Source organism: Musca domestica, unplaced genomic scaffold (assembly GCF_030504385.1).
Source record: "Musca domestica strain aabys unplaced genomic scaffold, Musca_domestica.polishedcontigs.V.1.1 19, whole genome shotgun sequence".
NCBI classification, from domain to species: Eukaryota; Metazoa; Arthropoda; class Insecta; order Diptera; family Muscidae; genus Musca; species Musca domestica.
Window position 1 is genome coordinate 12,065,934 of NW_026712245.1, and position 18,406 is coordinate 12,084,339.

The 18,406-nt window shown below is 37.1% G+C and overlaps 4 protein-coding genes across 5 annotated transcripts; 3 read left to right on the forward strand and 1 right to left on the reverse strand.

Annotated features, from left to right (window-relative positions):
• The first annotated feature begins 44 nt into the window (after window positions 1-44).
• LOC131802042 (uncharacterized) lies at window positions 45-4,657 on the forward strand. Its single transcript, XM_059121388.1, has 5 exons — window positions 45-396; window positions 2,285-2,434; window positions 2,497-2,766; window positions 2,823-3,079; window positions 3,409-4,657. Exons 1-5 carry the CDS (start codon window positions 45-47, stop codon window positions 4,582-4,584), a joined length of 2,205 nt encoding a protein of 734 aa, XP_058977371.1. The 3' UTR covers window positions 4,585-4,657.
• A 2,151-nt stretch (window positions 4,658-6,808) lies between these two features.
• LOC131802007 (pre-mRNA-processing factor 40 homolog A-like) lies at window positions 6,809-10,219 on the forward strand. Of its 2 annotated transcripts, XR_009342003.1 has the most exons (7): window positions 6,809-7,523; window positions 7,585-7,832; window positions 7,903-9,254; window positions 9,313-9,375; window positions 9,432-9,521; window positions 9,582-9,945; window positions 10,010-10,219. XR_009342003.1 is itself a non-coding variant. In XM_059121323.1 (6 exons), the coding sequence occupies exons 1-6, from the start codon at window positions 7,126-7,128 to the stop codon at window positions 9,870-9,872; spliced, it is 2,442 nt and encodes an 813-aa protein (XP_058977306.1). In that variant the 5' UTR covers window positions 6,809-7,125; the 3' UTR covers window positions 9,873-10,219. The 2 variants fall into 2 exon arrangements, 1 of the variants encoding a protein (XP_058977306.1); XM_059121323.1 differs by having other exon boundaries at window positions 9,582-10,219.
• A 4-nt stretch (window positions 10,220-10,223) lies between these two features.
• LOC131802009 (splicing factor 3B subunit 2-like) lies at window positions 10,224-13,236 on the reverse strand. The gene is made up of 5 exons (XM_059121324.1): window positions 13,092-13,236; window positions 12,205-13,031; window positions 11,180-12,146; window positions 10,876-11,120; window positions 10,224-10,810 (listed from the first exon to the last, which is right to left on the reverse strand). The coding sequence occupies exons 1-5, from the start codon at window positions 13,110-13,112 to the stop codon at window positions 10,444-10,446; spliced, it is 2,427 nt and encodes an 808-aa protein (XP_058977307.1). The 5' UTR covers window positions 13,113-13,236; the 3' UTR covers window positions 10,224-10,443.
• Window positions 13,237-15,473: 2,237 nt separating this feature from the next.
• Window positions 15,474-16,562, forward strand: LOC131800533 (histidine protein methyltransferase 1 homolog). The gene is made up of 3 exons (XM_059121325.1): window positions 15,474-15,565; window positions 15,622-16,042; window positions 16,102-16,562. The coding sequence occupies exons 1-3, from the start codon at window positions 15,489-15,491 to the stop codon at window positions 16,525-16,527; spliced, it is 924 nt and encodes a 307-aa protein (XP_058977308.1). The 5' UTR covers window positions 15,474-15,488; the 3' UTR covers window positions 16,528-16,562.
• The last annotated feature ends 1,844 nt before the right edge of the window (window positions 16,563-18,406 follow it).

An 18,406-nucleotide genomic window follows, 5' to 3' on the forward strand; every position in this document is an offset into this window, starting at 1 on the left:
AATACCTTTTACTAAAATGCATAACAACCAGAACAACAACAATAATGATAATAGCCTGGTTGTCGGCAGTAGTTGGTGCGGCGCCGCCCCATGCCGCTAGTAGTGATAACAAAGTCAATCGTGCCGCTTGGCCACCTCTGAAGCATCATGACATTTGGAACGATGATCTACAGGATTTAGGGGCAACCAACATCAAACATCAAGGTGCTGATGATTACAGAATTTATGACGATGCCGATCCAACACAACAGGCTAACTATATGCATGCGCTAACCAATGACTCAACGCAAACTCCAAGGGATTTTAATTGGAATCTGTATTCGTTTATGAATTTCTCATCGACGTCCTCCATCATCGACAGCTTGAAAGATGTTAGTTTTCAACGACATAAAAGAGGTGAGAGAGAGAGTGTTTAATGAGAAAATGTTGTATTTTTTGTGGATTCTTATAGACTTAAATAGATACGATTTTTATACATTATAATTTGTATAATACTCTGGAGTTCATGGTATAATGGATTTTTTTCGTTGCATAACCTAAAAGTATGCAATAACAGCACTACTATTCCTAATGAGTTGACTACGCAATTAACGACAATTATCGATAACAGCAGTATTTTAATTGGTTATAATTTCGTAATTAACAAAATTTCTGAACTGAAATAAAGTAGTCGCTAAGCCCCTTCGGACGGGAATAGCGTTGCTAACTTTTAATTCAAGATTTATACGAATATTGTGCGTTTTAAAGCTATCGGTTTTTGCCGTTACAGACGATTATCACTTCCAAATGCAAATTGTTCATTTAAAAAGGAACTAAAATTTAAAAACATTGTAGCTGTCGGTAGGTCTTAACGACTAACATACCGACAAATTTCTTTAATTGCTGAAAATTTGGTCGCTAACTTTAGTTTGAGAATCAAAAAGTGTCAATTTAATAAGATGCTAAATAGACAAATTCAGAACTTGGCTTTTTCTTGCCTTAAGAGGAAGTAAACTGAAAACTGTATCACAAAATTTCATAATTCACGATCATTTTGTTAAAAAAAAATGTTATTATGTAAATAGTGTTTCAACATAAAAAGAATTCAAAATTCCATAATTTTGTAAATTTAAAGGAAAAATATGACCAAAACTTAGAAAATGCTTGGAATCGGATTTATCCGTATAAGGGGACTATACCAAAAAATGCGGCGGTATGACTGATTGTTGTACCAACAATTCTAAATTTAATCCAAAGATCTGCATAAACTCTATTCTAAATAGATATACCTTAAACTATAGGGATCCTATTGTATATGGTGAAAACTATATAATGGTTAAAAAACATTTGCCCTAAGAACCTTCTACCTACTATCAAGTCCTCAACCCAAACTGGTTACTGTGCAGTGAAATTATCAAAGAGTTTTCAGCGAATTTGGAAAAAATACAAGGTTTTTATTAACAAAAATGTATGCTATTTTTTATGGAATGAAATTTGATGTAAAGTAAGTTTTATTTGATGTAGTATCGAGGAAGAGTTTTTACTCGGATTGGATACGTCTCAAATTTAAATTTCTTCTTTTGACACCTTCTACCTAAATCGAAATTGTATGTTACTTTCAGGCGTCAACTCGTAAAAAGTCCGAGAGTACCTTCTTGTTTCTACCATGGTAGAATTTTATGACAAATAAGTTTGTATAATATTTTCAATTTCGCGATCCCGTTTAATTTTTTTTTAAGGAGCAAAAAAAAACACTTTTTATGTCTCTTTTGATTATTAAGATCTTCGAACAAAATGTTTCTCGAAATCCTCTATGCCAAAAATGCACGAATTGCGTGAAATATTAATCCGAATTTTTTTAAAAGTCTGCAAGTATGTATCCCCTTTTTTAGGTTACTTTAAGATGCAAACTTTCAAAACGCCCATAGACGTGTCTTTTTTTAGCTTTAGAAAAAATTGCATGTAGTCGCATGGTGTAATAAAATACACTAGATTACTATGTTAAAAACATAGCTCAGTTTTTTTATGATATCATGAAGGAAAATCGGTTGTCGCACATCAATTTTTAAAATCTTGCAAGTTCTGCAACAAAACACAGAATTATGGTACAATTAATACTGAGTAAATTCTAACTACCTTCTACATCCGTTGTAAAGTACGTGCGTATTGTTTTAGAAACAATAAGTTTATTGCCTTATTGTTTCTAAAAAAAAAACAAAACTGAAAACAAACTTATAGTTGAATTTATGACCATCGTAATATAGTTAAGTTAGAAGTTCGATAACGTAATTTATTCAATTTTTAGTGATTCATTTATTTCCCGTACCCGTGGATGGAGAGTGCTTATCGAACGACGGTCGCCGCACTGGCACCTGTTTCAATGCCTATGAGTGTCGCAACAAAGGTGGACAGGCAAAAGGTGAATGCGCCCATGGTTTCGGAGTTTGTTGTATTTGTAAGTAGCCGAGGTTAGGGAAATTTAATAGGACATTTATTGAACTTACTGCTTTCTTTTAGATATTGCCAATTGCAATGAAACGATCAGCAACAACATTACCTACCTTGTGTCGCCAAGTTTTCCCAGCTTCATGCCCAACAACATTACCAACTGCAAATTAAAAATAAAACTAATGAACGATGACATCAGTCAGTTGCGTTTTGACTTCTATCATTTCATACTGGGCCAGCCCAATCGCCGAACTGGAGTATGTGATGGCGATGTTTTTAATATAACGGGTGGTCCGGGCGGTACATTTTCCTTGTGCGGTCAAAATAGTGGACAGCATGGTGTGTATAATGAAGATAAAGAAATTATTTTATAATGGACTGTATAATTTTCATAGTTTACTACGACGTTGGTGGGCGAATGGTTCCGCGACAAACCCTGTACGGTTCCTTAAGACCATTGCGCTATGAAGATTTATATCCGGGGCGTAATTTAACCGGAGATACTAGCATGGAGATTGAAGTTAATTTGCACTTTGCCCCCAGATTTCTGCCAACTCGTCTGTGGGAAATCCGCATAGCCCAAATTCCATTTAGTCAACGAGCCCCAGCTGGATGTTTGCAGTATTTTACTGGAGCCGAGGGAGTTTTCCAGGTAATTAAGTGAACTATGCTCATTGAAATCTTTCATTGAAGGGTAGTTTAAAAAACACCGGTAGTGGGATTCTATAACTCATTTTTTTAGGTTACCGACAAAAATCGATAACTTTGAAACCCAAAATTTTGATATAAAAACGAAGTTAAAGTTGACCGAAATTACAAGCAATTTAATTTACGGGTTTAAATTTCTTCGAAAATGCTAAAAATTACATTTGACTTAAGTAAACAAAATAAAACCGCTACCGGTTCTATTTTTCAACTTTTTTACTTAAAATTAAAAAATACTTTCCTAAACGATTTTATATGTAATTTTCAATTTTCCAGACTTTCAATTTCGCTGATAATGGTCGCCATCTAGCCAATCAAAACTATCGCATTTGCATGAGACAAGAGGTTGATATGTGTTCCATCGTGTACCAACCATGCGACGATCAATCATTTCGTATCGGACCTAGAACGCCAATGAGGTTTTCTAGTCCAACACAAAATGGTGGTGGAGGAGGGGCTGGAGCTACCCCAGCAGCAACAATGCCATCTAGTATTATGAATATGCCATCGATGGGGAGTATGCCTTTAATGGATCAAATGCAAATGCAGGTGTTATCGGACGATGTTATGGATATAATGAACATGATGACCACAGCCACAACATCGGCAACCGCCTCTCCAAGCAGTACGACTTCTGTTGCCACAATGTCGACTGCTACATCTAGCGAAGCTGTTATGTCTTCTTCAACTGTTGCCACGACAACGCCAACAGCCACAACGACATCAGTCCCTACTACAACATCAACTGCAACCTCAACAACAACATCCCCTTCTAACGATGACCCGGATGAAAGCTCAGAAGTACCTTCATCATCAACAATGGCTACCACTGCAGCTACGATGGCAACTTCCTCTGCAACATCAGATACGACAGCATCAACTATGTCGTCGCCAAGTGCAGATGATCCCGAAGAAAGTTCAGAGGCCACGTCGTTGTCAACTACTACTACCAGACCCACAACCACCCCATCGACCACTTCTACAACCGCAGCTCTCAGTGATGATGTTCAAGGTTCCGGCGATGGCCAGGATGGTGATACCAGATTTCGACCGACACCATCGAATGTCTCTAAGCGACCGCGCCCAACAAGTGGGGGTTTCGACTTATTGGGATTTTTACGAACGGCTTTTGAAATGAGATTTCGCAGTGCAAGACAGGCCACGTTTTTAACAGAAAGACAAAAACGGCAATTTTATAGCAGTTGTCGTGATCGCATAACAATGCCATGTATTGTGGAAGATTTCATTGGAACTGGTCTTGGACCATTGCCCGGTTGTGAACCCGTGCACTGTGGCATGCAGTTCTGCTCAAATGGAATGTGGCCATGTCGCATTGAATCGACAGTAACACCCTTCTATGTGGGGATACATTTCGGCGATGGTAGAGGTAAAGGCAGTCCAGAAGATAATATCGGTGCCTGCCTTCGTTATCAACAAATTCAGTGCATGTGATTAAATTTAATAATAGAATAGAATTGTAGAAAAGGTCTAATGCGAACTGATTAAAAAATTGGAGCAAATCCTATCATTGTGTATTGAATTACCTTATAAATATTTCAAGACCTATCCTTGTAAGAGAAGGCCAAAAATTAATTTTTTTACAAATTGTTGAAATGAAAAGTGAAACAGAAATAATAAAAATTAAAATGATAACGATTAAAAATCACAAAGGCCATTTATTTCTATTTTTATAACGCGAAAATAAAAGCGAAAAAAGTTTTTAATTTAAATAACTGTTTGCCTGCTTTTACGGGACAAATAACGACTTGGATTGAGTTTAAAATCAGCTGACGGCAAATTTTTTAAATTTGTGCTGATGGTAGAGGTCTTTTTCATGGTACAATAAAAAGGTATTGCGAAAGTATCAGCTGATATTTTTTCTCTTTTTTGATGTCATAAAAAATAATAATGAATATAAATGTAATCAAGAATAACTTGAAAAACGTAAAAACTTAGTTGGCATCAAAATTTATACTTTTTTGACTCCTAACCAATGGAATTTTGTTATTTAAAGAGGGACCTAAAGTTTTTGTTGTTGGGATAGTCCCGGAACTCATGTAGAACTTGAATTGTGGCACCATCGAGCCGTTATACAATTCAAAGTTTAATAAATCGAAAGTGTTTGAAAATCAAATGAAAGAGCCGTTGTAAGAATTACGACGAAAGCCACAAAATTGAATGTGAATCCTGCAGTTTTGAAAATGACGTCGGTAGTGAAGATCCCGGTATTTTTGCACCCTTTACTCAGCGGTAATACTCACGATACATTATGTTGATTATGTAATATACACCGTCGTGGTTTGTTTTAATGTTGGTCATAGACGTGGTATGAATTTAGAAGTCTTTGATTTCTGAGAAACTGTCATAAAACTGAATAAAAAGTAATACCATGGTACAATTAAGTCAAGGTATCTTCATATGAAAGAATAATATTCAGCTCTGTATTTTTCTGTAATTTAACTTGTTAAATTTATATTTCATTGAAAAAAGGACCCATCTCTGATTTGTCAAACATCCAATGAATTTATAAATTAACATATTGACAGTAATATGTTGTCAAATGTATAGTTTTGAAAAAAAATATTCATATTTGCTCTGTTTAGAACATGCAAGAATCTACAATTTTTTGCAAAGGAAAATTTTGGAAAAGATAAACTGTTAGCACTGTGTAAACGGGTGCTTCTTTGATACTAGTCCCTTCGTTCATTCACTGAACACATACATTTGACACTCGTTGTTTCTATTCCTTCTTCACTTTCTATACATTCAGCGTTCGGTGTGTTGTCTCCATGGTAGAAGAATAAAGGTAGTTGCATCGATCCAGCTGCTTGGACAATGAACCGTCGAACCAATTTTGTAATTAAAATTTTTCAAAGAAAAATTATTGAAATTTTTAAAAAATTTTGAAACATGCATATCATAATAACCCTTCGATTGGCTTGGTTTAAAAAAACATATAATAATCTACTTATTTTTTACAAAAAGTTTGAAAAATTTTAGCTTTGATGCACCTACTTTTATTCTTCGACAAAGGTTGGCTCTGTGTGCTGAGGGTATTGTATTATTGTATGCTTGTATAATGCAACAGTTGGAACAACTTCATTCATTTTAAATTATGATGACATCGGAACTAAATGTGTCCTTTATAATTGGCAATTGCGTGTGATTTTATTTCTATAATTTTAATGTGCGTACAAAGGATTATCCGTGTGGTTTTTGCGAACGTTGCTATCGACTGGTACAACGAGCAGAAAATCAGAATTTTTAAAATTTTGTACATCCTAGACACATCTTCGTACAACAAGCCCACAAACAATACTGATTTGAATACAACCTCTCCCAAGTTTTACGGTAAAAGAATACAGGTAGATTCATCAATACTTGCGAACATTGATACATATGTCAAGAAATTTTTAAGGTTTCTTTCTAAACTAAGTATATTTGTATATCTATTTCCATACGATGTCAAACGGAAGCTATAATATTCCTTTTTTAAACAATTTTTACAAAGTTGAATATTATTTCATTTAAAACTTTCAATTTCAAAATTGGTTTGCCAGTTCATTGTACCAGCAGTTGTACTTGCATAACGTGTATGCCTTGCATTAGCTTGTTAATGAGACACTGAAAACACAGCGTGACGGCGTCATTTATTTGACACATGACACACCGCCGCCGTCGAGGAAATTGTTCTGCTTCGTTGTCTGATTCCGGCGTATCGTAAATGGTTTCCGATTGTTTTTTGTCCAATAAAAAAATGTACAGTTTGTAAATAATTATATTGTTGTTCAAAAAACTATATCAAGTTAAAGAAAACATTGGAAAACACAAAGTTCGCTGAAAGCCTATAGTTAAAAGTGTCGGGAAAGACGACGCTGCAATTGACAGTTTGAGGTTATGCTGAAAAAAGCTATATCAGACGGTGAAAAGTGAGAGAGAAAAGAAGACAACTGAGAACTGTCAACATCGGTAGCTTGGGAGAAACGTATTAAAATGAATTTACCACCAGCAGCTGGTGCTCCTCCTGCTTTGGGCGGTATGGCATTTCCACCTGTAGTTCCTCAGTTCAATATACCTCCACCTGGATTTGGAGCTCCTCCACCAGCTGAATTAGCTGCTGCATTTGGTTCAGCCCCGCCAAATACTGAATGGACAGAACACAAGGCTCCCGATGGCAGACCCTATTACTACAACAACATTACCAAGCAAAGTTCCTGGGAGAAGCCAGAGGTTTTAATGACACCGGCAGAACGCTTGAAGCATCAGTGTCCATGGAAGGAGTATCGCTCGGATGCAGGGAAAGTCTACTATCACAATGTAACCACCAAAGAATCTAGATGGGATCCGCCGCCAGAATTTTTAGATATGCAGGCAAAAGTAAAAGCTGAAGAGTAAGATTTTTCGTTTATTTATTTGGCGTGAACGAATTTGTTATGTACATATTTATTTCAGAGCTGCTGCAGCAGCAAAAGCGGTTGCTGCTATGACTTCTTCCAGCTTGGCTGGAATTGTCCCACCCGCAGCACTAGCTAGTATATTGCCTGCCACCCTACCAACCGTAGCAAAGATTCATACACCCGATATTCATTCGCCCTTAACCCCAGGTAGTAATGAGAATTCCTCTTCTGCTTTGGACCAAGCTATGGCGGCAACTTTGGCTGCCATTGAAATTCCAACCTCCAACAAAGAGGATAAAGAAAGTAAGTTTTTAGAATTTGGTGTTTAATGAAGATGACTTTTCCTAACGTATGACTTTATTTCTACTTCCAGATAAGAAAGAATCATCAGATGATAATAAAATTGTGTTTAAAGACAAGAAAGAAGCCATTGAAGCATTTAAGGAGCTCTTAAAAGAGAAGAATGTTCCCTCCAACGCCAACTGGGATCAATGTGTCAAAATTCTTTCAAAGGATCCCCGCTATAACTCTTTTAAAAATCTAAATGAAAAGAAACAGACATTCAATGCCTACAAAACTCAAAAACTAAAAGATGAGAAAGAGGAGGCAAGACTTAAAGCTAAGAAGGCCAAAGAGGATTTGGAAAAGTTTCTCATGACCAGTGATAAAATGAACTCAACATTAAGATACTATAAGTGTGAAGAGTTGTTCGCCAGCAATAGAATTTGGACATCAGTACCAGAGCCAGATCGAAGGGATATTTATGAGGATTGCATTTTTAATTTGGCAAAACGTGAAAAGGAGGAGGCTCGGATGATGAAAAAGAGAAACATGAAAGTGCTGGGAGAGCTTCTGGAATCTATGGCCTCTATAACATATTCAACCACATGGGCCGAAGCCCAAGTAATGCTTCTGGAGAACTCTGCTTTTAAGAATGACGTAAATCTACTAGGTATGGACAAAGAGGATGCTCTCATAGTTTTTGAGGAACACATACGCACACTTGAACGTGAAGAGGATGAGGACAAAGAAAGGGAAAAGAAGAGACAAAAGAGGCAGCAACGCAAGAACAGAGACAACTTCCTAACACTCCTAGATTCCCTACACGAGGAAGGGAAGCTTACTTCAATGTCGTTATGGGTGGAACTTTACCCAATAATTTCCGCTGACATTCGATTTTCTGCAATGTTAGGTCAACCAGGCTCAACGCCATTAGATCTATTTAAATTTTATGTAGAAGACTTGAAAGCAAGGTATCACGATGAAAAGAAAATCATCAAGGAAATACTTAAAGAGAAACAGTTCGTTGTTAAGGCCCATACTACATTCGAGGACTTTGCTACTGTTGTGTGTGAAGATAAAAGGTCGGCTACTTTAGACGCGGGCAATGTTAAACTAACATACAACTCATTGCTTGAAAAGGCCGAGGCATTGGAAAAAGAACGTTTGAAAGAAGAAACCAAGCGTCTGCGAAAATTGGAGAATGAAATCAAGGCTGCATGGTTGGAAGCAAACGTATCGCCACATGAACCATTCGATTCTGCGCAAAAGCTTGTGGAGCATTTAGAAGCCTATGCTATTTATGAAAAAGAGCTGGGAGTACGAAAGATTTGGGACGACTTTGTTAGAGAAAGTGAAGATGCATGCACACACCATCATTCGCGGTCGAAGAAATCTAAAAAGAATAAGAAACACAAAAAACGTTTAAGATCCAGTTCTAGATCTGTAAGTAAAAATAAAATTATTTCCAGAAAATATAATTAATATTTGTTTTCTGTTAAAGGATATTGAAAACGATCCTGCCGAGATTGAGAGACCACGCAAAAGAAAATCACGATCCAGATCGGTAAGCACATGAATATAGGCATTAGCTACATTTTTATTATATTCTTGTCTTTATAGATATCAGTTAGTTCGAGTGTGAGCCTTGATAGCATAGACAGGGTTTCCAAGAAGAAGAAAAAGAAGAAGAACAAGAAATCTTCCAGAGACGTAAGTGCAAAAAATGTTAACTTTGGTTATTATTTGTTTTTCAATTAATTTTCATTACAGTCATCATGTGAATCAGAACGCGCTAACTCCATAAACGGTTCTCCGACCACATTGGCCATTGAAGAACTCTTGGCATCGCAGCCCAAGAAAAAGAAGAAAGAAAAAAAGAATAAAAAAGACAAGGAACGCAAACATCACCACGACAAACAACGGTCGGTTACACCTCTTAGTCCCGCTGCCAGCAACCGGTCTCATAGTTCGCGAAATGACGAACAGGCGCTTAGTGAAACAGAGTTGGAGTCGAAACGTGCCGCTCTGTTAGCCCAATTGAACGAACAAATGGAAGAATGATTAGGATTGATCGTCTAGTAAATATTTAAATAGGTACGCTATAATGAGGATACAGAACAATGCCGCATCAGATGTATGTTTCACATCAATATCATTTTCGAACATTGAATATTAGTTTGCTTTCCAAACATTTCTAGTTTCGTACTGTAATCACGTAATTTATGGTTCTTTTTACCGAATATTAAATGCGGTAAGTTTGGACATGATTATTTTAGATTATTTTTTATAAAATCAAGAATTAAACTTTTTTAAGCATATGACATCGGTATTGAGTCACAGCGTTATGAACTAAGTATTCATAAACCTTTAAATAAATCTAAATATAATCAAAAAACTAAGTACATTAATTAGTTATTGGTGTTCTATTTTTTTAGTTGTTGGGGACATTGATCTTTATTTGGAAACAATGACTGTGTTCCACAGTTGCATCGCTTATAAGGTTATTGGGATGCATTATCCGTTTCATTTTTGTATATCCATTGTTTGGGAATGGATAGAATATATTTCCACATTCTCTTTATTAATATTTAAGACTAATTGAACCGAATAACTAATGTACCTTCGTATGGATTTAAAACTTGAATTCTTTATACTTCTTGGTTGTCTTGGCTGGGTCGGCTTGTTGACGTTTGCGTTTGAATTTCTGCTGAGCAACATGTTCAGCCAACATATCTGACAAATCTTCTTTCTGTAAATGATTTTGTTGTTCACGCATTTGCTGTTCGTAGCGTTGGGCCATTGCGTCATTATCCATATCCAACTCCGAGGGATCCAAGGCCAATTCAACGGTTCCTTCTCTACCCGATGCAACAGTAGCTCTCGCTGCGGCCTGTTTTACCCCACCGACATCGTACACATGTGTCGAACCCATCATCGATGCGCCAATGCGGTCAGTACGTTTTTCAGGCAAAACATGATACAAAACTGGTGTCTCATTGCTGCATAAAAACGAATATATTTTTAAGTAAATGTGCTTTTAATCCGCAGAAATATAAATACTTACTCTTCCATTTCCTGCTCAATTTTCTTTTTACGCAATTCAATATTTTCGGGCGTTTCCATTCCTGTCGGCACACTGGTAAGTCCTGATGGCGTAATCAGACCCTCAGCCGGAGTTACCAAACCACTTTCGTCGGGTTGATTTGTCATATCTTCACCGTCCTCTTCTTCTTCGTCTGAAGATTCTTCCGATTCTGATTCCAATTCTCCCCATTGATTGCGTTCAATGTCACCCTCATCAATGCCATTCTAGAATAATTGAATTATTTCTGTAAACGAATTTTTGGAAATACCTTGGTTATACTCACATCCAAATCCACAATATTTGTTCCGAAGACATCACCATATAATGGCTTGCCATTTTCGTCAACAGGTGGTTTACCCCACCCACCCGCATGGTAGCCGAATGAACAGCCTTCAGGAATGGGAGCATTCAAACCAGGTATCTTAAGATTGGGATACGAAGGAGGAGGGCCATAACGCTGCTGAGCAATTAGCCATGGTGGTGGAATTTTGTGGGCATTCGGCCCAACAGGCATTCCCAGAGCTATACGCAATTCTTCAGATAAGTCTCCTGGTTTCTTTTCTTTGAGGCGTGTTTCGAATTCTTTGCCCTCGTAGTAAAGATCGCCATGAATGGTCATTTTGGGTTTAGTTTGCCACTTGAAGAAGGCATCGTGCAGCTTCTGATAGTCAATGTCAATTTTACCCATTTTTGGACGCACTCGTTCGCGCATCTTGCTCTTTAATGATTTTGCATCTTCCTTCTCTTGAAGCGATTCGCGCATTTCCATAATGCCCGTTTTTTTAATGAATGCCGGCAAATCGAATGGTGGTTTTTCAATACCCCGTTTTCCCTGAAGGTATTTTCGCTTGAAACACCAATGTCGTGGTACTTGCACCGTGTTGCGGTAAGCCTTGAGCTGCACCAACAATTTGGGATCTCTGGCAGTGACGTCATGCATTTCGACCACATCGGGTCGGGAGACCAGCTGCTTAAGTTCAGCTACACTGAGGCGCGTGAGTTTTTTCAATTTTCTCTTTGACAGCTTTTCTTTGTCTTCGATCTTATCTTCATCGGCCTCCTCTTCTTCCTCTTCCGGAACACGACTTAGAGCTTTCTTTTGATTGGAGTTTGCTTCTGCATTCTCTGCTGCTGCTTTCTCCTTTTCTGAAACCTTGGGTTTGTTTTCCAATTTGAAAATTTCAAATACTCTATAAAACTGGCGATACATGGGTGCTAAGTCAGCGATAGTAATTCTTTCAGGGACATACCTAGGAAGAAGGGTAATGTGTTACATTATTAAATATTAGATTGATTGAATGGTCTTACTCAATGGTAACATCTTCGGCGGTGGCTTCGATGTCGCCTTTGCCGTTGCTACTAGATTCAGTCTCCTTCTTTCTGTCACCGTGTTTAGACTTGGATTCCTTAGATTTTACTTCCTTCTCGGAGCTGTCCTCTTTTTGTTTTTCTTGATTATCTTCAGTATCATCTCCAACTGTTTCCGCCTCCCTAGATTTTTCTTCAACGCGTGCCTGCTCCTGTTGTCTTTTAATCTGTTTGTTCAGCTTCTTCCGCCGCTTTTTCTTTTTGTTCTTTTCTACTTTACTTAACTTGCCTGCTTTAGACGGGGCACTGCCATTTACTAGATTCTCTCCTTCATCATCAGAATCTTCTCCAGCATCTGCATAATCATTGCTTATAACGCCCCCAGAATGTCCAGCAGGTTGACCAGTATTATCAACATTGGAAAAATCCTCAGTATTCACATCGAACTCTGCTGCTCTCTGATCCTTTAAGGCTAGCACATCCTCCAATGCCTTGGGCAGTACAACTTCAGGACATTTTGCACCGTCTTTGCCATCCTGATTTGAACTCTCGCCATTCGAAGACCCGTCTCCGGAATCAGAATTTCCATTCACCACCTCATTTTGATTGGTAACCGGAGGGGGCTGTTGTTGTTGCTGCTGCTGAGTTGGTGGCGGAACTTGACTGCTGTTTTGTTCTGCAGGAGGACCTGTATTGTGCCAAGGTTGAGGAGGCGGAATCTGTTGGATATTTGGTAAAAATGTCGGTGCAGGCGGCCTCATGCCAGGCGGCAAAGGCATAAGCGGCGGTGGTGGTGCTCCATTTCCAATAGGCGGTAAATTGGCACGCTTAAAATAGCAGATATGTGAAGGACATGAAGAGCAATATACGGTATTTAAGCGACTTACCTCTCCATAGGGATCTGACATATTTGATGAAAATTAAACAAATTTTCCTAGTTATAAATGCAATGTTCCCGAATATCTCTATGTCGTGGTTATTCTTCCTGTAAAAACGCCATCTAAAAGTAAATCACGGTTGTATGAATTAGTAGTAAAATATGCGAAAGATGAGAATAACAAAGAGTCGATGCTTAAGAAAGAGAAAAACTGTGCGTTTTTAATAAGTGTATTCCTTTCTCTTTCACACGTCCATTAAGGCAAGACATAAATTTGATAAAATATAAACAGAAAAGAAGACCTCCGATTAACTCTGTTGTTTACGAATGAGACAAGAGGAAAACACAATCAGCTGGAACCTTTCGCACGTGTCGGCATTCGCTGTCTTTCTGGAGCTTATCCGAGGAAAATTGAACTGAAGGTTCCTTAGAGTACGCTTACCAGAAATTGTCAAGGCAGTAGACGTAAGTAGTATTTCTCAAATTATGAATTGATTCAAGATTAAAGGAGTTAGTGGTTGTTGAGAATGGTGCATGTTTCTACAAATATACTGGAGAGAGTAAGAATACAAAAGGAAGATTCGAATCTACCAGAGCTACCCAATGTACCATAGTCCTATTGGACCGCAGGAAACCTTGGCTGTTATGTACCACGGTCTGCCTGCAATCAAACGCCTTTATCTGTCCAAGCTACTATTTAACGTTCTGCATAGAATAACTGTCTGAGTTATGAAAATCTTTCAATGCCCAATAAATGATTCTGCCCTGGAAGATCTTGAAATGATCTTGATCTTGACTTTTGTCTGTTCTTGCAGCTCTTTGGAACATTCGGCACACATTGCTTTCAATAATTCCCCCTGGCTTAACTCTAGTTTAGTAAAAACTCTTCAATTTTTTCGAAAATTTTTTCAGTGGTAGGTATTTTAACCATGATCCAGGGAAACTATTTTTTTCTTGGGGGACGGACCCGGGACCCCAGATTTTTGACCCGAAAGTCCGGGATCAAGACCCCGACTAGACCCGGATCCACTTACCCGATATAGACAATATGGGTATCTTTGGAAAGCTTATGAAAATACCTATCCAACAAGTGGTCACATGATGGGGTAAGATGTTACGGTTCGGAAGTTATAGTCAAATTATCGATTTTTTGGACCCGGATTTTTTATAAAACCCCCAAAAAGTCAAAAAAAGGTCCATTATGGGGGACAACAAAATTGATGCCAAATTATAGCTGACACTTCTACCTTTCCAAAAAGGTTCAATTTGTGCTAATACCTTTACTGAGTCCAGAGATATGGGTCTTTCCATCCGCATAACAATAAAAAAGGTATATTTTGCGTAAGAATGAAATTCAAAAATCTTTGGTTCGCGTTAGCCGGTGTAGGACATACCCAAAGGAGAAAATCTCAAGCCCCGGCCGAAGGCCGGCTACTTACAAAAGGTATCCAATTTAGAAAACTTTGGTTCGCGTTAGCCGGTGTGGGACATACCCAGAGGAGAAAATCTCAAGCCCCGGCCGAAGGCCGGCTATTTACAAAAAGTGTCAAATTTAGAAAACTTTGGTTCGCGTTAGCCCGTGTGGGACATACCCAGAGGAGAAAATCTCAAGCCCCGGCCGAAGGCCGGCTATATACAAAAAGTGTCAAACTTAGAAAACTTTGGTTCGCGTTAGCCGGTTTAGGACATACCCAGAGGAGAAAATCTCAAGCCCCGGCCGAAGGCCGGCTACCTAAAAAAAGGTATCCAAATTAGGAAACTTTGGTTCGCGTTATCCGGTGTAGGACATACCAAGAGGAGAAAATCTCAAGCCCCGGCCGAAGGCCGGCTATTTACAAAAAGTGCCAAATTTAGAAAACTTTTGTTATTCCGACGACTGCTACGCGAAATAAACACTTTTTTTATTAAAAACATCATTTTAATGAACTGGTTAGAATCGGGTTATGCGGATGGAAAGACCCATATCTCTGGAACCGAAAAAGGTATTAGCACAAATTGTAGCATTTTGGAAAGGTAAGAATGTCAGCTATAATTTGGAAGCAATTTTGTTGACCCCCATAATGGGCCCTTTTTTGACTTTTTGGGGGTTTCATAAAAAATTCGGGTCCAAAAAATCGATAATTTGACTATAACTTCCGAACCATGACAATTTACCCCTTCATGTGACCACTTGTTGGATAGGTATTTCCATAAGCTTTCAATCGATACCCATATTGTCTATATCGGGTAAGTGGATCCGGGTCCAGGCGGGGTCTTGATCCCGGACTTTCGGGTCAAAAATCTGGGGTCCCGGGTCCGTCCCCCAAGAAAAAAATAGTTTCCCGGGATCAGCGTAAAAATACCTACCTCTGGAAAAAATTTCGAAAAAATCTAAGAGTTTTTACTAAACTAGAGTTGTTCCGACATAATGTTCAAGTTTGACTTTCAAGTTGAAGCTGATGATACTCCGTTTTCTATTAAAGAAGGATTCAATGACTCAAAAAGGTAAAAAACATAATAGAATATTTATATACGATTTAACACACATACTCTTATTGCAGTCCAGCAGCGTATGCCGACAAGGAAAGCTTTAAGGAGTGGTACGAATCCGAAGAAATAAAACCGTCGAAGGAAATTTTGGAAAACATCGATGTTTGCAAGTTAAACGCTTTGAGCAAAGACTATAAGGGCGTTTCGCTATGTTATATGGTTTCAGGCTTTCTCTTGGAAGATATCAAGAATAATGCTGACGATGTTACAGATTTAAAAAAGGCTGAAGAGAATCATTCGGATCTCATACCGGCGGTATATGAAGGCGGAGCCAAAATATGGGAATGCACCGAAGATCTGCTAATGTACTTTGCCGAAAATATCCCCACCCTGGAATGGAATGATAAATATGTATTGGATTTAGGCTGTGGTTCTGGACTTCTCGGCATATATGCCTTCAACAATGGATCTAATGTTACTTTTCATGACTATGTATGAACAAGCGAAAATTTTAACGGTTTATCAAGTCCTTAACAAATTTTTTCTTTCAGAACAAGGATGTACTTGAAAAGATTACAATACCAAATGTGCTTTTAAATACAAGGGAAGAATCTGATGAAAATGAGGAAGACATATATAATTTTGATAAATTAGTAGAGAAAACTCGTTATTTCTCAGGTGATTGGGAAAAATGGTGCAGTTCTCCAATATGTGATCAATTGTATGATGTTATTGTTACCTCCGAAACTATTTATAATCCAGAGAATCAACAAAAGTTGCTAAATTGCCTACATACTAAACTAAAAGCGGACGGAAAGATTTATGTGGCAGCTAAGACGTACTATTTTGGAGTAGGAGGAGGACTGCGTCAATTTGAGCAGTTAATTGAAAAGGACAAACGATTTACATTCAAATCGCTATGGTTATCAACGGAAGGTGTAAATAGAGAAATAATAGAATTAAGAAAAATTAATTAATACAAAATAGATGGATACATTGAAGTCTATTAGTACGTTTTTTGGAGTTTTATTTTGCATAAAGTCTTCAAAGAATGGGACAATAATGTTTTATTGGGAATCGTTGAAGTTGCTTCGATTGTAATATAATAACGTTAATTTAAAAGCAACAAAAAATAAATTGTTCATATGCGCTAATAAGTAAGGGTGGTATTGTTGTTAAACCAATCCAGCTGTTGGTATAGTATGGACAGAGATTTTAGGTATGGAAAAATTAAATTTTGTTTATACTAGAGCATATTGCTGGGTAAACCTACATTACAAAAATTTGTCCTATATGCTATGGAATTGGCAATTAAAATCATCTGGGATCACTAAATCCGATAAAATGTAAAAAACTGTGTAAGTATTATCCCAAACAATGTCCATGTTTCTTATACTCTCCACCATAGTATAGGGTCTATTAAGCTTGTCAATCCGTTTGTAGCACCTCGAAATATACATTTTAGACCCCACAATGTGTATATAGCATTTTCAGATTAAATGAAACCTTTTGCAATTCAAATGAATCTTTTTGCAGCGGGAATGAAACCTTTTGCAGTGGAATTGAAACCTTTTGCAGTGGAAATGAAACCTTTTGCAGTGGGAATGAAACCTTTTGCAACCGAAATGAAACCTTTTGCAACCGAAATGAAACCAATTGCAACCGAAATGAAACTTTTTGCAAATCAAATGAAACTTTTAAATTTATAGAAGGAAAAATAACAAAACATTTATATTTTTAGTAGTTTTTAAATTAAATCAATTAATTATAACTAATATATTGACAAAGAGGATTTTTTATTGATTATAAATATCTACATTTATTTATATTATTTCTTAAATTTTCAATTATTGTAATAAAAAATGGTTCTTTACTGATTTGATATAAAATGCTTCCATATTATTAAATTCCAAATGCTTAACGCTAAAAAGAGAAATTTAAGCAAAGTTTGGCCTTTATAGGAATGGCCAGGACTGAAATGTGAAATTAAGCTTTACCACAATTTTTTATAGTTATAGTATACTATTAATCTTACCTAATAAGGGATTCCCGCTTCGCAGCTTTATTGATTATGGAGATAAAGCAGTCGTGATTTCAATAGACAGATAAGTGGAAATCATTAAATCAACTATGATCATAATTGTATATACTTTATGGGGTCTACGACGAATATTTAGAGGTGTTACAAACCGAATGACAAATTTAATATATTCTCCTTTCCATGGAGGAGATTATAAAAAGGTACCTAATTCGGGTCCTTTGAAAAAAATACCTTGAAAATCTTTTTTCAATCTTTCTGCATCTACACTTGTGTTTTATGGAAGCTTAAGAAAAAAATTTATAAAAACATAGTTATTAATAATCAATAAAAAATCCTCTTTGTCAATATATTAGTTATAATTAATTGATTTAATTTAAAAACTACTAAAAATATAAATGTTTTGTTATTTTTCCATATATAAATTTAAAAGTTTAATTTGATTTACAAAAAGTTTCATTTCGGTTGCAAATGGTTTCATTTCGGTTGCAAAGGGTTTCATTTCGGTTGCAAAAGGTTTCATTCCCGCTGCAAAAGGTTTCATTTCCACTGCAAAAGGTTTCAATTCCACTGCAAAAGGTTTCATTCCCGCTGCAAAAAGATTCATTTGAATTGCAAAAGGTTTCATTTAATCTGAAAATGCTATATATTCTTGATCAACATAAAAATCTGTGTCGATTTAGCGATGTCCTTCCGTCTGTTGAAATCACTATAGTTTCCGAACGAAATGAAGTAGATTGATAAAATTTTACTCAAATGTATATTATGTCTGCACGACTTTTGGTATTGAGAATGGGCCATGTAGGTCCACGTTTTGG

Bases quoted from the DNA above. Each gene is read 5' to 3' on its own strand.
- LOC131800533 (XM_059121325.1), top strand. From the start codon at position 15,489: ATGTTCAAGTTTGACTTTCAAGTTGAAGCTGATGATACTCCGTTTTCT. The intron at 15,566-15,621 runs GTAAAAAACATA...CTCTTATTGCAG, and splicing joins GGATTCAATGACTCAAAAAG to TCCAGCAGCGTATGCCGACA. The intron at 16,043-16,101 runs GTATGAACAAGC...TTTTTCTTTCAG, and splicing joins ATGTTACTTTTCATGACTAT to AACAAGGATGTACTTGAAAA.
- LOC131802042 (XM_059121388.1), top strand. From the start codon at position 45: ATGATAATAGCCTGGTTGTCGGCAGTAGTTGGTGCGGCGCCGCCCCAT. The intron at 397-2,284 runs GTGAGAGAGAGA...TTCAATTTTTAG, and splicing joins TTTTCAACGACATAAAAGAG to TGATTCATTTATTTCCCGTA. The intron at 2,767-2,822 runs GTGTGTATAATG...TAATTTTCATAG, and splicing joins TCAAAATAGTGGACAGCATG to TTTACTACGACGTTGGTGGG.
- LOC131802007 (XM_059121323.1), top strand. From the start codon at position 7,126: ATGAATTTACCACCAGCAGCTGGTGCTCCTCCTGCTTTGGGCGGTATG. The intron at 7,833-7,902 runs GTAAGTTTTTAG...TTCTACTTCCAG, and splicing joins CAACAAAGAGGATAAAGAAA to ATAAGAAAGAATCATCAGAT. The intron at 9,376-9,431 runs GTAAGCACATGA...TTGTCTTTATAG, and splicing joins GAAAATCACGATCCAGATCG to ATATCAGTTAGTTCGAGTGT.
- LOC131802009 (XM_059121324.1), bottom strand. From the start codon at position 13,112: ATGTCAGATCCCTATGGAGAG. The intron at 12,147-12,204 runs GTAAGACCATTC...CCTTCTTCCTAG, and splicing joins GCCGAAGATGTTACCATTGA to GTATGTCCCTGAAAGAATTA. The intron at 10,811-10,875 runs GTAAGTATTTAT...GTTTTTATGCAG, and splicing joins ATTGAGCAGGAAATGGAAGA to CAATGAGACACCAGTTTTGT.